Raw genomic sequence first — 15891 nt, 5'->3', positions numbered from 1 at the left:
TGCACGCGAACAGAGCTCACGCATACTCTGAGACGCACAATCTACAGCCACTTTGTACACACGCACGCGTCTGGAGCTACACAATCAACTGCCACAGAAACACACACACACACAAATCGACATTATGTCAACACCAACTCTTCCTCTCTCTCTGTACAGTAGACTACAGTCAGAATGATATGTAATGCATTTCAGCACTTCAGACAGAGGCACTCATTTTCCATTTCTCAGTCTGCTGTCCCAGTTATAGCAAATTAAATAAACCATAATCAAATTGGATCAGAATGAGCTACGGAGAGTGGTAAGGGCCATTATTGATATATATATATAGAGAGAGAAAAAATCTCAGGAGCTTTCGTGCAGCCAAAGGCTCATGTGACTGCAGTTCTAGTCGAAGATAACACTCTCTCTCCTACTCTCTCGCAGTATGTATCTGTGTGTGGTGGACCCCTCTTGCTTTATAGAAAGAAGCCAGATAGACACCGAGCCAAATGGGTTTTTAGGCCCAGAGAAAAATGGACAACAAGCACACACACTAAACCTACAAAAAGATACCCCTCATTTTGAACCAACATACAGAGAACGCATTTCAGACACTTACTCAAACACTCAAATCACATTGAAAATGGAAACATACACAGACGACACGCACTCTTACGCAAAACACCCACACCCAGTCAATCAATATTCCGACAAGTACAACAAAACGCATACATTAACATTCCATCAATATGAATCATGAGAAGCATCTGTCCGCCGACGTGTCTATAAGCATCTGTTCTGTTATAGAAAGTGCCCCGTTTTGGAGTGACAGGTAAGGGGAGAACATTAAAGCAAACCACTCCCATGGTCTATCCACTAACAGATAGGCAGGCATTAGGAGAATACAGATGAAGGATCTTCATTTGACCTATATTGTCACGGCAAAATAATCCCGCAGCAACAGGTTTTGAACGTTTAGTCCATAGTGTTGGTTGATCCGTGGTTAGGCCATTAACTGGCCAAAAGTAGTGCACGTGAAAAGTGCAATACTGTTAATATTATGGTGTGTTCGTGTGGGTTTTCAGTAAATGTATGTAAATCACGAAGCTCATTTGCATTTCCTGCAGGACAATTCTCAGCAACAAAAAGTGATCACATTAAGATCCTACACTCGTAGGGTGCTAGCGTGTATTCGGTGTCCGCTCTCTGTATTCCATGCAGCACTTTAGTGCACTGAGAGCAGTAGCATTGAGGCTTGAAGAGCTCTCCTCCACTAAGGTACGTTACATTACATAAAGCCACACCTCCACGACCAGGCAGTGGACTCAGTTCACCCCATTACGATTCACTACATCTAAAAATACACTTAAGAACTTTTCCAAATGGTGCTCATCACTAGAGGTGCAGTGCTGGGGGAAGTGTACTGCGTGTCACCATTCATCTCTCTCTTTCTGAATGACATGAACTTTCGCGTAATCTATAGAGAGTGTTTTTGCTATTGGAGGACAAAGCGTGCCTCTGCCTCCACAGTCTCCTGTATCTACGGGATCAAAGCTGTGTTGACAGCTCTGAGATTGTGAGGGATAGCGAGGCGGGCTGATGACAGGCTGTCAGGCTGTCAGTCAAAGCAGCCGTCCAGAATGTGCATGAAAACACATCAGGGAGCATTAACGTTCACCAGAAGTGTGAGTGACAGGGGCCGTGACACGCCTGCACCTGCTGACTGGCAGCCCGTGTTTACCCAATCAGCTCTGACTGCATACTGGCAGCCCGTGTTTACCCAATCAGCTCTGACTGCATGCTGACAGCCCGTGTTTACCCAATCAGCTCTGACTGCATACTGACAGCCCGTGTTTACCCAGTCAGCTCTGACTGCATGCTGACAGCCCGTGCTTACCCAATCAGCTCTGACTGCATACTGACAGCCCGTGTTTACCCAATCAGCTCTGAAGACAGAGACAAATGGAAGCCCTGCTTGCATTTGGGGGTGGAACTAACATTTCCCTTCCTACAATTCCTCCCTATAATTTCAAATTTTCCATAATTTATTAATTGATCATTTTGGAACACAATATCCCTGGGGACAACTGCAACACGGAAATCTTCTTCTTGGGGCATAAGTGAAAACCTTGACAAAAATGTGGAAATGTTCAAATCCAGTCACCTCCCACTCTCTCTAGCATAAGCTGACATGAGAGCAGACTGAGGAACATGGAGAGACAACAGAGAGGAAGAGGAGGAGGAGGACGAGGCAGAACAGAAGGTAAAGGTCAATTAAAGGTCAGCACCGACTCACCGACTTCTGTTTCTGTTTAGCCGGACCACCTACAGTACCATTCCGCACACAACCCCCACGAGAAGACAGAGCGAAAGGGACAAAAAAAAGAGACAAAAAGCACAAAAGACAGAGGACGTGTTGTTATTGCCAGGTGACTGTTAGTTGGGAAATGGGAGTGGAGCTGTTCAATAGCACAGCGGAGACCACACCCACTGTAGTCTGATCGATAATGACATTTATTGTTTCGGGTTGCACCGTCGACGAATATTCATACATTGCTTTTGCATCGGCGAATGTATGAACGTGGTCAGGTTTCGTCTTTAGCTCAGCTCAACCCCTCCCCCAGTTGACCAGCGCAGAAACACACAGGCAAACAGAACTCAATGTCACCGTGGTGACCAGAGACTGAGGGGTCAATCGGGATTAGGGAGTCAGACAGGCGCTGGCTAGCGGCGGGAGCGGTGGGTCAGTTTAGTGCAGTAAGTCGGAGACGGTAAGGGTAAGAGGGGCTAGTGAGGACAGACAGAGGTTATTAAAGCCTAGGACTGGGCCATAGCTTCGTGCAGAAGGGGGGTTTGGTTGAAGGGAGGTGGGGAGGGGAAGCAGCCGTGGTGCCTGGGTCCCCTGGAGGGCTTTACCTTCTTAAAGAAGGGCAGGCGGTGGATTTGGCCCTGGGGGGAGGTGACGCTGCCTGCGCTGCCCTTGGGGGAGCGAGGGTCACCCTGGGGCTCAGGGGGCTCCTCGGCATCCAGGTCCAAGGGATCAAGGTCAAAAGCCATCGTGGACATGTCCACATGAGCTGAGGGGTGGGGTGGGGTAGAGAGAGAGAGAAAGAGAGAGAGAGAGAGAGAGAGAGAAAGAGAGAGAGAGAGAGAGAGAGAGCATATCGAGCAATAGTGAAAAGAGGAAGAAAAAGTGGAGATGTATACAGAGAAATGAGGAAAGAGGAAAAAGGGAGGACAAGAAAGGCAATCAAAAGCAGAGAGAAGGCCAGACACAGATCTGAGATCGAGAAATGGGAGAAATGACAGAGTTCTGAACCAGAAATAACAGTGCTGAAATAAAAGTCAATAGGTGACTAAGTAAAGAATAAATGCTTTTGGTCACGACGAAGTCAGTGCATGAGCAGGTCAGAAAAACAGTGATCGCAAACAGAACAGTGAGTAAGAGAGAGATGCGGAGAGAAAGGAGGTGGAAGAGCGAGCTATTCACTGCTGAAGAAGAAGGTGGTGGAGACGAGAAAAAGAGAGAGAGAGAGAGAGAGAGAGAGCAGAGAGAGCATAGAAGAAGAGGTGCTAGGAGGTGGAGGCAGAAAAGGGGGTGTAGCTGCCCTAAGGAGGGTTTGCTGTGTGCTGTGACTGGTTAAGGTGGTGAGGGCTCTGTGTTTTGGATGTGGGTAGGGGTGTTTTAAGCTGGCACAGCCAGGCAGGAAGAGGGGTTTGGTATGTCAGTTCAGGTATAACAAATAGGCTTGATAAAGAGAACCATACTATAACTGTCGTGTATTAACGTAACACATCCATCAAGGGAGAAACAACATGTCTGATCTCGTCCGCCTGTCTTCAATTCAATTATTCAATTCAACGAATTCACTCCCAGTCGGCTCTTATCTAATAAAAACATGTATATATTTCTGTCAATCTTTCCTTCGGTCTCTATGCCAGTCTATTTATTTCCCTCGGTGAACCGTACTGTCTATCCAGCAGCGTGACTGAACTGAACTATCCCGTTGCTGCCCGGTGCCAACACTTTAAGGTATGGGCTGTGTCTCAAATCGGGCATCAAAGTGCATTACCTTTGACCAGGGCCCATAAGGCTTTGGTCAAAACTAGCGCACTATGCAGGGAATAGGGTGCCATTTGGGATGTGGCCCTGGTCTGGCCAAGCGTAGTGATCAGATTTGACGAAAGGAGCGTTTATATCCTCAGCTGTGTTTCAGGCTGGTCCTGTTAGCCATGCTAATGACAATATAGGACCCCTCTCTTTCTCTCCGTCTGACTCTCACTCCAGCAGCAGCAGCAGCAGCAGCAGCACCCACCCAGACGCTCCCCTCCACACTGCAGATATCTCATTCGTCATGGATCACTAACTATCCAACTCAAATCTGCACGGAATATTAGCGACAGGCCGCGGCAGAGGGCTATATCTATAGCTATCGTGTGTGTCTCTTCTAGCCAGTCGAGCTGTGAAGATGACCCCCTAACCCCTGACCTTACCTGTACCAGGAGGGGTGGGCCTGCGTGTTCCCGTGGCAACGTCCAGGCTGGAGCTGCCACCAGATTTGCTGTAAGAGGGAGGAGGAGAGAACAATGAGTGGATGGTTACTAGTAGGTGAAAATTGAAGTGGATTGAAAAAAAATTGTAATTGAAAATAAATTGAACTTTTCCCATTTTTAATTGTGAAGTAGTGACTGTTGTGAAGTGGTGATTGGGTGATCATTGTACTGTATTATGTTGCATGCATTGTGGAAGCTAATTGGATAACAGGGTTGGCTCAATTCAAATTGAAGGCAGTCAATTTAGAAAGTAAACAAAAATTCCAATTCAAGGGCATTTATTTTCAATGACTTCTCAATAAACTGAAAAGTAGACACTACTTATTTCAAAAGTTTCAAAAAATTAGAATAATTCAATTCAAATGACTATCTGAATTAACTGCCTTCAATTCGAATTGAGCCCAACCCTGTTGGATAACAGCTCTGACATGACGGTAGCTGACAGGTAACTGATCTACGTTGCTGTAAAGTGACTGGGTGATGGGTGCCAGGGGACGTGGGTGTGGGCAGCAGCCAGTACCTGGAGCTGAGGCGGTTCTGTCTCATCTTCTGCTCCTGCAGTAGCCTGGTGTTCTCCAGTTTGACTGGGCTGGGGATGAACCCCACCTCACAGCCTTCCTTCACCAGACGCCCAATCCACCAGTCATTATTGTACTTCTGCACAGAGCACACGGACAGACAGACAGACAGACACGTAAATGCTACCCAATAATACACACACCAGTCTTCTCCTCCCTCGCTCACAGAGTCCCTGCTGAGTGTTGCCAAGGCAACCGCCGCCGCCATTGTAGCTTGCTAATCGACACATCAATCAGATATAAATATAGAACCGGAAGTTTATATTATAACAAAATGCCACTTCACCATATCCCACTGTCTTCGTAAAGCTCCAGGGGATGGGGACTAAATCATCTTCAGAAATGATCTAACAATAAGAAATAACAAGGCCAAGTGTTGTTTACGCAGCTCCGGTACCTCTTTGATGTGTAGGAAGTCTTTGGCTTCAAAGGAGATGGCCATGCCCTGCACTGGGACGTCGTCGTTGGGCCCAGAGTTGTAGCCCACATTCGTCCGCACAGCAAAGGCCACTGGTTTGGTCTGGAGGGGTTGAAGCAAGAAAGAGAAAGCCGAAAGAAAGAATGAGAACGATGGAGTGGACAAGACGGGGGTGAGATATTACTTAACTTGTCATGTCGCTCGAAGTCTATAATGTCACAAAGACTGTTATTGAATGTTAATTGAGTAGAAAGACAGGCTATAATATGTGTTAACCAGGTACCTAAAACATAGAGGGGACACTGTTAGCGAGATTAGTCAGGTGTATGGTTAGGGTCAGGGCGAATGGTTAATGACCGTGCTGTTCTGTATGGCTGTATGGGGTACTGTATAACAGAAGGACAGGGCCACAGGGAAGGGCCATGGTGACCTCTGACCTTAGCTTTCTCGAGGGTGGCCAAGGCCTGTAGGTCTGCCTCCTTCCTCAGTGCCTCTGGGTCCTCCTCCAGGGACACATCTGAGTCCGACGGCCGGCTGGTGTAGGAGTCGGCAGAGCCCTGAAAAACACACACACACACACACACACACACACACACACACACACACACACACACACAGGGACAGAGTAAGGAAGTGAGAGTGAGTGAGTGTGTGTTTATGTGTGGGAGAGAGAAAGAAAGAGGGCAGAGAGAGAGGAGGTATAGAGAGAAGGAAAGAAGGAGAATGTGGGAGATGGTGGCATGGTCATTTTTTGTAGCGTGCTGTATGTTTGTTCAAGTGTGTGTGTGTATGTTTGTTCGAGCAGGGGTGTGTGTGTGTGTGTCTGTGTCTGTGTACACAAGTGTATTCTATTGCATGACCACACGTCCTTGAATAAAAACCCTTTGCCTGTAAAGGCAATAAAGACAGCAATAGTATGACTGGAACCACACACACACACACACACACACACACACACACACACACACACACACACCCTGCTCGAACAAACATACACACACACACTTGAACAAACATACAGCACGCTACAAAAAATGACCATGCCACCATCTCCCACATTCTCCTTCTTTCCTTCTCTCTATACCTCCTCTCTCTCTGCCCTCTTTCTTTCTCTCTCCCACACATAAACACACACTCACTCACTCTCACTTCCTCACTCTGTCCCTGTGTGTGTGTGTGGGTGTGTGTGTGTGTGTGTGTGTGTGTGTGTGTGTGTGTGTGTGGTGGACACACACACACGCCTCCCCATAACAACACCAACGACAGACAGGGGGGAGAGAAATTAGTGGAATGTAGAAGTGTGTGTGGAATAACACAATCAAGGCCTTGTGCCCAACATGATAATCTGGGATCTCTCTCCCTTTCTGCTTTATGTCTCCTTCACTCTGTGCCTCTCAGTCTCTTCTCTCAATATATTATTTTCCACTGCTTGTCTTTTCACATCTCCCTATGCGTTGCTCCATCTCTGTTTAGACCATAATATGTACTGTAGTGTGTTCTGTCCATCTCTGTTTAGACCATAATATGTACTGTAGTGTGTTCTGTCCATCTCTGTTTAGACCATAATATGTACTGTAGTGTGTTCTGTCCATCTCTGTTTAGACCATAATATGTACTGTAGTGTGTTCTGTCCATCTCTGTTTAGACCATAATATGTACTGTAGTGTGTTCTGTCCATCTCTGTTTAGACCATAATATGTACTGTAGTGTGTTCTGTCCATCTCTGTTTAGACCATAATATGTACTGTAGTGTGTTCTGTCCATCTCTGTTTAGACCATAATATGTACTGTAGTGTGTTCTGACCATCTCTGTTTAGACCATAATATGTACTGTAGTGTGTTCTGTCCATCTCTGTTTAGACCATAATATGTACTGTAGTGTGTTCTGTCCATCTCTGTTTAGACCATAGTATGTACTGTAGTGTGTTCTATACTACTGACTGGTGCCTACCTCATTCTGAATGGCTCGAGGGCAAATATCCCAATCACCCATAATTGTCATCAGGTCCACCTCTCTGTGGTATTTCTTTTGTTTCACCCTTTATTTATAACCTGGAAGCACAAAGGGAACCTGCCTTCCTGGCTGTCTGCCTGGCTGCCTGCACTCAAGACTACTCCTCAAATACACACATTACTGTCTGGCACAGAACACTTGGCTGGTGTAATATGGGTGTGAAGTGGATGCATCAAAACACATATGCAAATCTGAATCACATCTGATCAGGCGCTTTGATGTGTTTAACACCCAGTGCCAACAGATTCACTGAGTGTGGGTGTGTCAGAGAGAGAGAGAGGGGGAGATAGAGAGAGAGATAGAAAAGAGAGATAAAACGGCCTAAGGCCCGGATTTATTATTAGCACTGATATATCACTCATGAAGTGGCTATGGTTTTGTCCACTTCCACCACCAGTGATCAATGGTAACCTGCCTCTCTGGCTGACCCTAATCCACCCATCCACACAAATAAAAACCCTGGCCTGGCCTCCTTTCCTGGGGGGCTCTGCTCAGAGCGGAGCGTTCCCTGCCTGGCATCCTGTACACCACAGCCCAGCACTGGTAGTACAGCCTGGCTCACTTATAAAGGGTTTGAGTGTTCTCTTTATGTAACTATCCCACTTGTTCGGTTTTTCCAGGTGTCAGACTCTCTCTCGCTTGCTTGCCGCATACACCCGTGGGAGGTGCAGACAAGAATGTGGACAGCTGAATGTGCGAGGCAGAATGAGTGAGTCATTAGGTGTGGGGTTTTAAAATAGAGGTGAGAATGTGGTGAGAATTGACATCCACCATATGTAATGACTTGAAATAATTTCCGCGGTGAGAAAATGGGGAGTTCAAACACGTAGGTATTTGGTAATTAGCACATAAGTATGTGCTTAAGCAAAAGTGCTTTAAAAAAAAATGGTGCGATCTCAAAATCAGAAAACTTCCCGACTCCCTATTGGTCTCTCGGTCTCTGCCTGTTATAACAGCAACTGCAGGTACTGTTGCTACGTATAGAGCCGTGTGAAAGAGAAGAAGAAATGAAAAGAAGGGTTGAGTCCCAGAATGCCCCAGAAGGTCAGGGGTCGGAGGTGAAGGTTCAGCGGCTTCAGCCCCCATCTCTACTCCAGAGCAAATAGAGGCCAGACAGGACTTGAAGGACTAAATATACACAAGGGCAACCTGTCACAGACAGATACTGTATGTGAGTGAGAGCTAGGTACTTTGATATGTATTGTGCCACTTTATATGGTTTGAATGAATAACAAACAGAAAGTTGATACTTGTGCAGCCACCTTTCCCATCAAAATCAATCGGTGACTTGGCAATGCCACGCCCGGTAACAAAGGCAACAGGTAGCCACTTCCAGGGGAGCCACCCCTGACCATCCCTACTTCCTGTTTCATTAACACAACACACCCACCCTTGCCCGGCTCCCCGACACAGACAGACATGCAGCGTTTAATAATGATGATAATAGCCGTTGCCACTTACCGGCTCTGAGTCATCCTCTAACCCATACAGGTGCATCCCAACATGGAGAGCTGATTATTACAGAAAGGTTAATTAAGATAGATGGGAAACCAAGAGGACTGTGTCTGTCTAAGAGAGAGAATAAAGAGGAGAGAATAGCTTACTGCCTCCTCAGAATAACTCTCACAGAACAGCAACTCCCTGACTGTGCAACAGGTCCGTGATGCAGTGAAGCGAGAGGCTGCAAGAGGGATGTGTGTGTGTGTGTGTGTGTGTGTGTGTGTGTGTGTGTGTGTGTGCGCGCGCACGCCCGTGGAGTGCGTGTGTTTACAGTATGTGTGACTCACGCACTCAACCTGGTCACACCACATGACAAACCCGCAGAATAGAAAAAAGACAAAGACAGGAGTGAAATCCATGGAGAGAAAAAGAGGGAGACACAATTAGGGACTTAATCAATCCTTTACTAAACAAATACAGTCTGGTGGGGAGGGGAGTGTGAGGCAGGAACCAGGGTGATGTACCGATCAACAGGCAGTAGGGATGCCTCTAATTACTCTTACCCTCCCCCTTATTCTTTCTCTCCTACAGCCTCTCTTTTCCTCTCTCTCTCCCATCGCCTCTCTACATACTCCTTTGATGCATACTGTCCTTCCCTCTCTTCCACTCCCTCCCTCTGTCAATGGATTCTGTCACTCATTTAGTTGTTTGCTTCACTTCACAGCTCCTGTTCAAAATAGCTAAAGACCACCTGATCCCATAGCTGCTCTCCCATTGGCCAGGCCAGAGATCCCAGTAGTGTCATAGTAACCAGCCCAGCTGCTTAGTTCAGAGAGAGAGAGAGAGAGAGAGAGAGAGAGAGAGAGAGAGAGAGAGAGAGAGAGAGAGAGAGAGAGAGAGAGAGAGAGAGAGAGAGAGAGAGAGAGAGAGAGAGAGAGAGAGAGAGAGAGAGAGAGAGAGAGAGAGAGAGAGAGAGAGAGAGAGAGAGAGACATGGGGAGGATGAGAGACACCATCAGAATAGCACCGCTCACTTTAGAAGTGGTGAAGGCAGGAGAAATGGCTAGATTAACATGCTCTCAGAAACATACTCAACAGGTGACTAATGGCTACAGCTGAGCTTATTTGATATAAACATCCTGCTTCGAGGCTTTGCCTGGAGAGCTGGGCTTATAGACAGACAGTTGAAGTCAGAAGTTTACATTCACTTTAGCAAAATACATTTAAACACAGTTTTTCACAATTTCTGAAATTTAATCCTAGCAAAAATTTCCTGTCTTAGGTCAGTTAGGATCGCCACTTTATTTGAAGAAAGTGAAATGTCAGAATAATAGTAGAGATAATCATTTATTTCAGCTTTTATTTCTTTCATCACATTCCCATTGGGTCAGGAGACCCATTTGCGACCAAGCTTCCTGACTGATGTCTTGAGATGTTGCTTCAATATATCCACATCATTTTCTGTCCTCATGATGCCATTTATTTTGTGAAGTGCACCAGTCCCTCCTACAGCAAGGCACCCCCACAACATAATGCTGCCACCCCCGTGTTTCATGGTTGGGATGATGTTCTTCGGCTTGTAAACCTCCCCCTTTTCCTCCAAACATAACGATGGCCATTATGGCCAAACAGTTCTATTTTTGTTTCATCAGACCAGAGGACATTTCTCCAAAAAGTACGATCTTTGTCCCCATTTGCAGTTGCAAACTGTAGTCTGGCTTTTTATGGCGGTTTTGGAGCAGTGGCTTCTTCCTTGCTGAGCGGCCTTTCAGGTTATGTCGATATAGGGCTCGTTTTACTGTGGATATAGATACTTTTGTACCTGTTTCCTCCAGCATCTTCACAAGGACCTTTGCTGTTGTTCTGGGATTGATTTGCACTTTTCGCACCAAAGTACGTTCATCTCTAGGAGACAGAACACGTCTCCTTCCTGAGCGGTATGACGGCTGCGTGGTCCCATGGTGTTTATACTTGCGTACTATTGTTTATACAGATGAACGTGGTACCTTCAGGCGTTTAGAAATTGCTCCCAAGGATGAACCAGACTTGTGGAGGTCTACAAAAATTTGGGGAGATCTTAGCTGATTTCTTTTGATTTTCCCATGATGTCAAGCAAAGAGGCACTGAGTTTTAAGGTAGGCCTTGAAATACATCCACAGATACACCTCCAATTGACTCAAATTGCTCAAGGGAAGAATGGCAGATTTTTCCACCTTGCTGGCTCGGGGATTCGAACAATAATCGCAACACTCTAACCACTAGGCTACCTGCCACCCCAGAGGAGGGGAGGAGAAGCAAAGGAGGAGTCGGGTGGAGGAGAGAAGGAGGAGGATGAGGAGGAGAAAAGGAGGAGGAGAATATGGTTAATCACTTTAAAGCTGAGACATGCCAGGTTTCACAAACCAGATTTCCTTGGCAAATATTCCCCTATATCTCTCCTTATCCGTGAAAAACATTTTACAGTAATTAAGGCTTTCAGTTGAACCCCAGTAAGGTTACTCTACCCCAACATCCAAAAGGGGCAGCAAATACATGAATTGATCCGATAACAATGGAACAACGATAAATAATCAAGTTGCACTGCTGTCGGGTTGCAATTATGTAACTGTAAGTCCTCTGGAGTTTGGTCCAGTAGAGTTAGTAGGCAGAACTCGTAGGTAGAGTAAGTAGGTAGAGTTAGTAGGCAGAGCTCGTAGGTAGAGTTAGTCGGCAGAGCTCGTAGGTAGAGTTAGTAGGCAGAGCTCGTAGGTAGAGTAAGTAGGTAGAGTTAGTAGACAGAGCTAGTAGACAGAGTTAGTAGGCAGAGCTAGTAGGCAGAGTTAGTAGACAGAGTTAGTAGGCAGAGCTCGTAGGTAGAGTAAGTAGGTAGAGTTAGTAGGCAGAGCTCGTAGGTAGAGTTAGTAGGCAGAGCTCGTAGGTAGAGTTAGTAGGCAGAACTCGTAGGTAGAGTTAGTAGGCAGAGCTAGTAGACAGAGTTAGTAGGCAGAGTTAGTAGACAGAGCTAGTAGACAGAGTTAGTAGGCAGAGCTCGTAGGTAGAGTTAGTAGGCAGAGCTCGTAGGTAGAGTTAGTAGGCAGAGCTCGTAGGTAGAGTTAGTAGGCAGAGCTCGTAGGTAGAGTTAGTAGGCAGAGCTCGTAAGTAGAGTTAGTGGGCAGAGCTAGTAGGCAGAGCTCGTAGGTAGAGTAAGTAGGCAGAGTTAGTAGGCAGAGCTCGTAGGCAGAGCTCGTAGGTAGAGTAAGGAGGCAGAGTTAGTAGGCAGAGCTCGTAGGTAGAGTTAGTAGGCAGAGCTCGTAGGTAGAGTTAGTAGGCAGAGCTCGTAGGTAGAGTTAGTAGGCAGAGCTCGTAGGCAGAGCTCGTAGGTAGATTTAGTAGGCAGAGTTAGTAGGCATAGCTCGTAGGCAGAGTTAGTAGGCAGAGCTAGTAGGCAGAGCTAGTAGGCAGAGTTAGAAGGCAGAGCTAGTAGGCAGAGTTAGTAGGCAGAGCTAGTAGGCAGAGCTAGTAGGCAGAGTTAGTAGGCAGAGCTAGTAGGTAGAGCTAGTAGGCAGAGCTAGTAGGCAGAGTTAGTGGGCAGAGTTAGTGGGCAGAGTTAGTAGGCAGAGCTAGCAGGCAGAGCTAGTAGAGCTAGTAGGCAGAGCTAGTAGGCAGAGCTAGTAGGCAGAGCTAATAGGCAGAGCTAGTAGGCAGAGCTAGTAGGCAGAGTTAGTAGGCAGAGTTAGTAGGCAGAGTTAGTAGGCAAAGCTAGTGGGCAGAGCTAGTGGGCAGAGCTATTAGGCAAAGCTAGTAGGCAGAGCTAGTGGGCAGAGCTAGTGGGCAGAGCTTGGCAGAGCTAGTAGGCAGGGCTCGTAGGCAGAGCTCGTAGGTAGATTTAGTAGGCAGAGTTAGTAGGCATAGCTCGTAGGCAGAGTTAGTAGGCAGAGCTAGTAGGCAGAGCTAGTAGGCAGAGCTAGTAGGCAGAGTTAGTAGGCAGAGCTAGTAGGCAGAGCTAGTAGGCAGAGTTAGTAGGCAGAGCTAGTAGGTAGAGCGAGTAGGCAGAGCTAGTAGGCAGAGCTAGTAGGCAGAGTTAGTGGGCAGAGTTAGTGGGCAGAGTTAGTAGGCAGAGCTAGCAGGCAGAGCTAGTAGAGCTAGTAGGCAGAGCTAGTAGGCAGAGCTAGTAGGCAGAGTTAGTAGGCAGAGCTAATAGGCAGAGCTAGTAGGCAGAGCTAGTAGGCAGAGTTAGTAGGCAGAGTTAGTAGGCAGAGTTAGTAGGCAAAGCTAGTGGGCAGAGCTAGTGGGCAGAGCTATTAGGCAAAGCTAGTAGGCAGAGCTAGTGGGCAGAGCTAGTGGGCAGAGCTTGGCAGAGCTAGTAGGCAGGGCTGGGCAGAGTTAGTAGGCAGGGCTTGGCAGAGCTGGGCAGAGTTAGTAGGCAGAGCTAATAGGCAGAGCTAGTGGGCAGAGCTAGTGGGCAGAGCTAGCGGGCAGAGCTAATAGGCAGAGCTAGCGGGCAGAGCTAATAGGCAAAGCTAGTAGGCATAGCTAGTGGGCAGAGCTTGGCAGAGCTAGTAGGCAGGGCTGGGCAGAGTTAGTAGGCAGGGCTGGGCAGAGTTAGTAGGCAGAGCTAGTAGGCAGAGCTGGTAGGCAGAGCTAGTGGGCAGAGCTAGTGGGCAGAGCTTGGCAGAGCTAGTAGGCAGGGCTGGGCAGAGTTAGTCGGCAGGGCTTGGCAGAGCTGGGCAGAGTTAGTAGGCAGAGCTAGTAGGTAGAGCTAGTGGGCAGAGTTAGTGGGCAGAGCTGGGCAGAGCTAGTAGACAGAGTTAGTAGACAGAGTTAGTAGGCACGGCTGGGCAGAGTTAGTAGGCACGGCTGGGCAGAGTTAGTGGGCAGAGCTGGGCAGAGCTAGTAGACAGAGTTAGTAGACAGAGTTAGTAGGCACGGCTGGGCAGAGTTAGTAGGCAGGGCTGGGCAGAGTTAGTAGGCACGGCTGGGCAGAGCTAGTAGGCACGGCTGGGCAGAGCTAGTAGGCACGGCTGGGCAGAGCTAGTAGGCAGAGCTGAGCAGAGCTAGTAGGCAGGGCTGGGCAGAGCTAGTAGGCACGGCTGGGCAGAGCTAGTAGGCAGGGCTGGGCAGAGCTAGTAGGCAGGGCTGGGCAGAGCTAGTAGGCAGGGCTGGGCAGAGCTAGTAGGCACGGCTGGGCAGAGCTAGTAGGCACGGCTGGGCAGAGCTAGTAGGCAGGGCTGGGCAGAGCTAGTAGGCACGGCTGGGCAGAGCTAGTAGGCAGGGCTGGGCAGAGCTAGTAGGCACGGCTGGGCAGAGCTAGTAGGCACGGCTGGGCAGAGCTAGTAGGCACGGCTGGGCAGAGCTAGTAGGCACGGCTGGGCAGAGCTAGTAGGCAGAGCTGAGCAGAGCTAGTAGGCAGGGCTGGGCAGAGCTAGTAGGCACGGCTGGGCAGAGCTAGTAGGCAGGGCTGGGCAGAGCTAGTAGGCACGGCTGGGCAGAGCTAGTAGGCAGGGCTGGGCAGAGCTAGTAGGCAGGGCTGGGCAGAGCTAGTAGGCACGGCTGGGCAGAGCTAGTAGGCACGGCTGGGCAGAGCTAGTAGGCAGGGCTGGGCAGAGCTAGTAGGCACGGCTGGGCAGAGCTAGTAGGCAGGGCTGGGCAGAGTTAGTAGGCAGGGCTGGGCAGAGTTAGTAGGCAGGGCTGGGCAGAGCTAGTAGGCAGGGCTGGGCAGAGCTAGTAGGCAGGGCTGGGCAGAGCTAGTAGGCACGGCTGGGCAGAGTTAGTAGGCACGGCTGGGCAGAGCTAGTAGGCAGGGCTGAGCAGAGCTAGTAGGCAGGGCTGGGCAGAGCTAGTAGGCACGGCTGGGCAGAGCTAGTAGGCAGGGCTGGGCAGAGTTAGTAGGCAGGGCTGGGCAGAGTTAGTAGGCAGGGCTGGGCAGAGCTAGTAGGCAGGGCTGGGCAGAGCTAGTAGGCAGGGCTGGGCAGAGCTAGTAGGCACGGCTGGGCAGAGTTAGTAGGCACGGCTGGGCAGAGCTAGTAGGCAGGGCTGAGCAGAGCTAGTAGGCAGGGCTGGGCAGAGCTAGTAGGCAGGGCTGAGCAGAGCTAGTAGGCAGGGCTGAGCAGAGCTAGTAGGCAGGGCTGAGCAGAGCTAGTAGGCAGGGCTGGGCAGAGCTAGTAGGCAGGGCTGGGCAGAGCTAGTAGGCAGGGCTGGGCAGAGCTAGTAGGCAGGGCTGGGCAGAGCTAGTAGGCAGGGCTGGGCAGAGCTAGTAGGCAGGGCTGGGCAGAGCTAGTAGGCAGGGCTGAGCAGAGCTAGTAGGCAGGGCTGGGCAGAGCTAGTAGGCAGGGCTGGGCAGAGCTAGTAGGCAGGGCTGGGCAGAGCTAGTAGGCAGGGCTGGGCAGAGCTAGCAGGCAGGGCTGGGCAGAGCTAGTAGGCAGGGCTGGGCAGAGCTAGTAGGCAGGGCTGGGCAGAGCTAGTAGGCAGGGCTGGGCAGAGCTAGTAGGCAGGGCTGGGCAGAGCTAGCAGGCAGGGCTGGGCAGAGCTAGTAGGCAGGGCTGGGCAGAGCTAGCAGGCAGGGCTAGTCAGCTGACACCACTGAGACATGGAGGTATGAGAGGTGAGAGGCTGTAATTTTCATCAAGCAGCCTTGACTGCCTTTCCATCTGCAAAGTGGCTTCCTTCCACTGGGGTGAATTCACACCTGCTTAGCTCTGATATCGACAAATTGGGGGAGAGAAGGGGGGGCGAGAGAGAGAACGAGAGTGAGGAAAGGGAGAGAGAGAGAAAGAGGGAGAAGAAAAAGGAAAGAGTGGGAGTGTGAAAGACAAGAGCGTTGAATAATGAGGGGAGAAAAGCGTTGCCTTGAGGGGATAAATGATGTTAATGATGTTGCCTCTTCTGATGAAATGAAGGCCTAACCAACTGTTCCAGTACATGATGGCA

At 49.0% G+C, this 15891-nt stretch overlaps 1 protein-coding gene across 5 annotated transcripts in view; it reads right to left on the bottom strand.

Moving 5' to 3' along the window:
• LOC135538725 (voltage-dependent L-type calcium channel subunit beta-1-like) overlaps positions 1-15891 on the bottom strand; it is a 36047-nt gene that overhangs the window by 8487 nt on the left and 11669 nt on the right. For 3 of the 5 annotated variants that reach the window (XM_064964630.1, XM_064964633.1, XM_064964634.1), the window contains 5 exons: positions 5970-6089; positions 5512-5634; positions 5057-5193; positions 4477-4544; positions 2279-2307 (listed from right to left, as the gene is read on the bottom strand). In XM_064964630.1, the coding sequence (XP_064820702.1) occupies positions 2279-2307; positions 4477-4544; positions 5057-5193; positions 5512-5634; positions 5970-6089 (477 nt within the window). Of the gene's footprint in view, positions 1-2278; positions 2308-2898; positions 3060-4464; positions 4545-5056; positions 5194-5511; positions 5635-5969; positions 6090-9007; positions 9399-15891 lie in introns of those variants that run through there. The other 2 variants (XM_064964631.1, XM_064964635.1) reach the window with 2 other exon arrangements.

The sequence above is a fragment of the Oncorhynchus masou genome, unplaced genomic scaffold (genome assembly GCF_036934945.1).
Source record: "Oncorhynchus masou masou isolate Uvic2021 unplaced genomic scaffold, UVic_Omas_1.1 unplaced_scaffold_29___fragment_2___debris, whole genome shotgun sequence".
In the NCBI taxonomy this organism is placed as follows: domain Eukaryota; kingdom Metazoa; phylum Chordata; class Actinopteri; order Salmoniformes; family Salmonidae; genus Oncorhynchus; species Oncorhynchus masou.
This window is presented reverse-complemented; position numbering and strand designations above follow the sequence as displayed.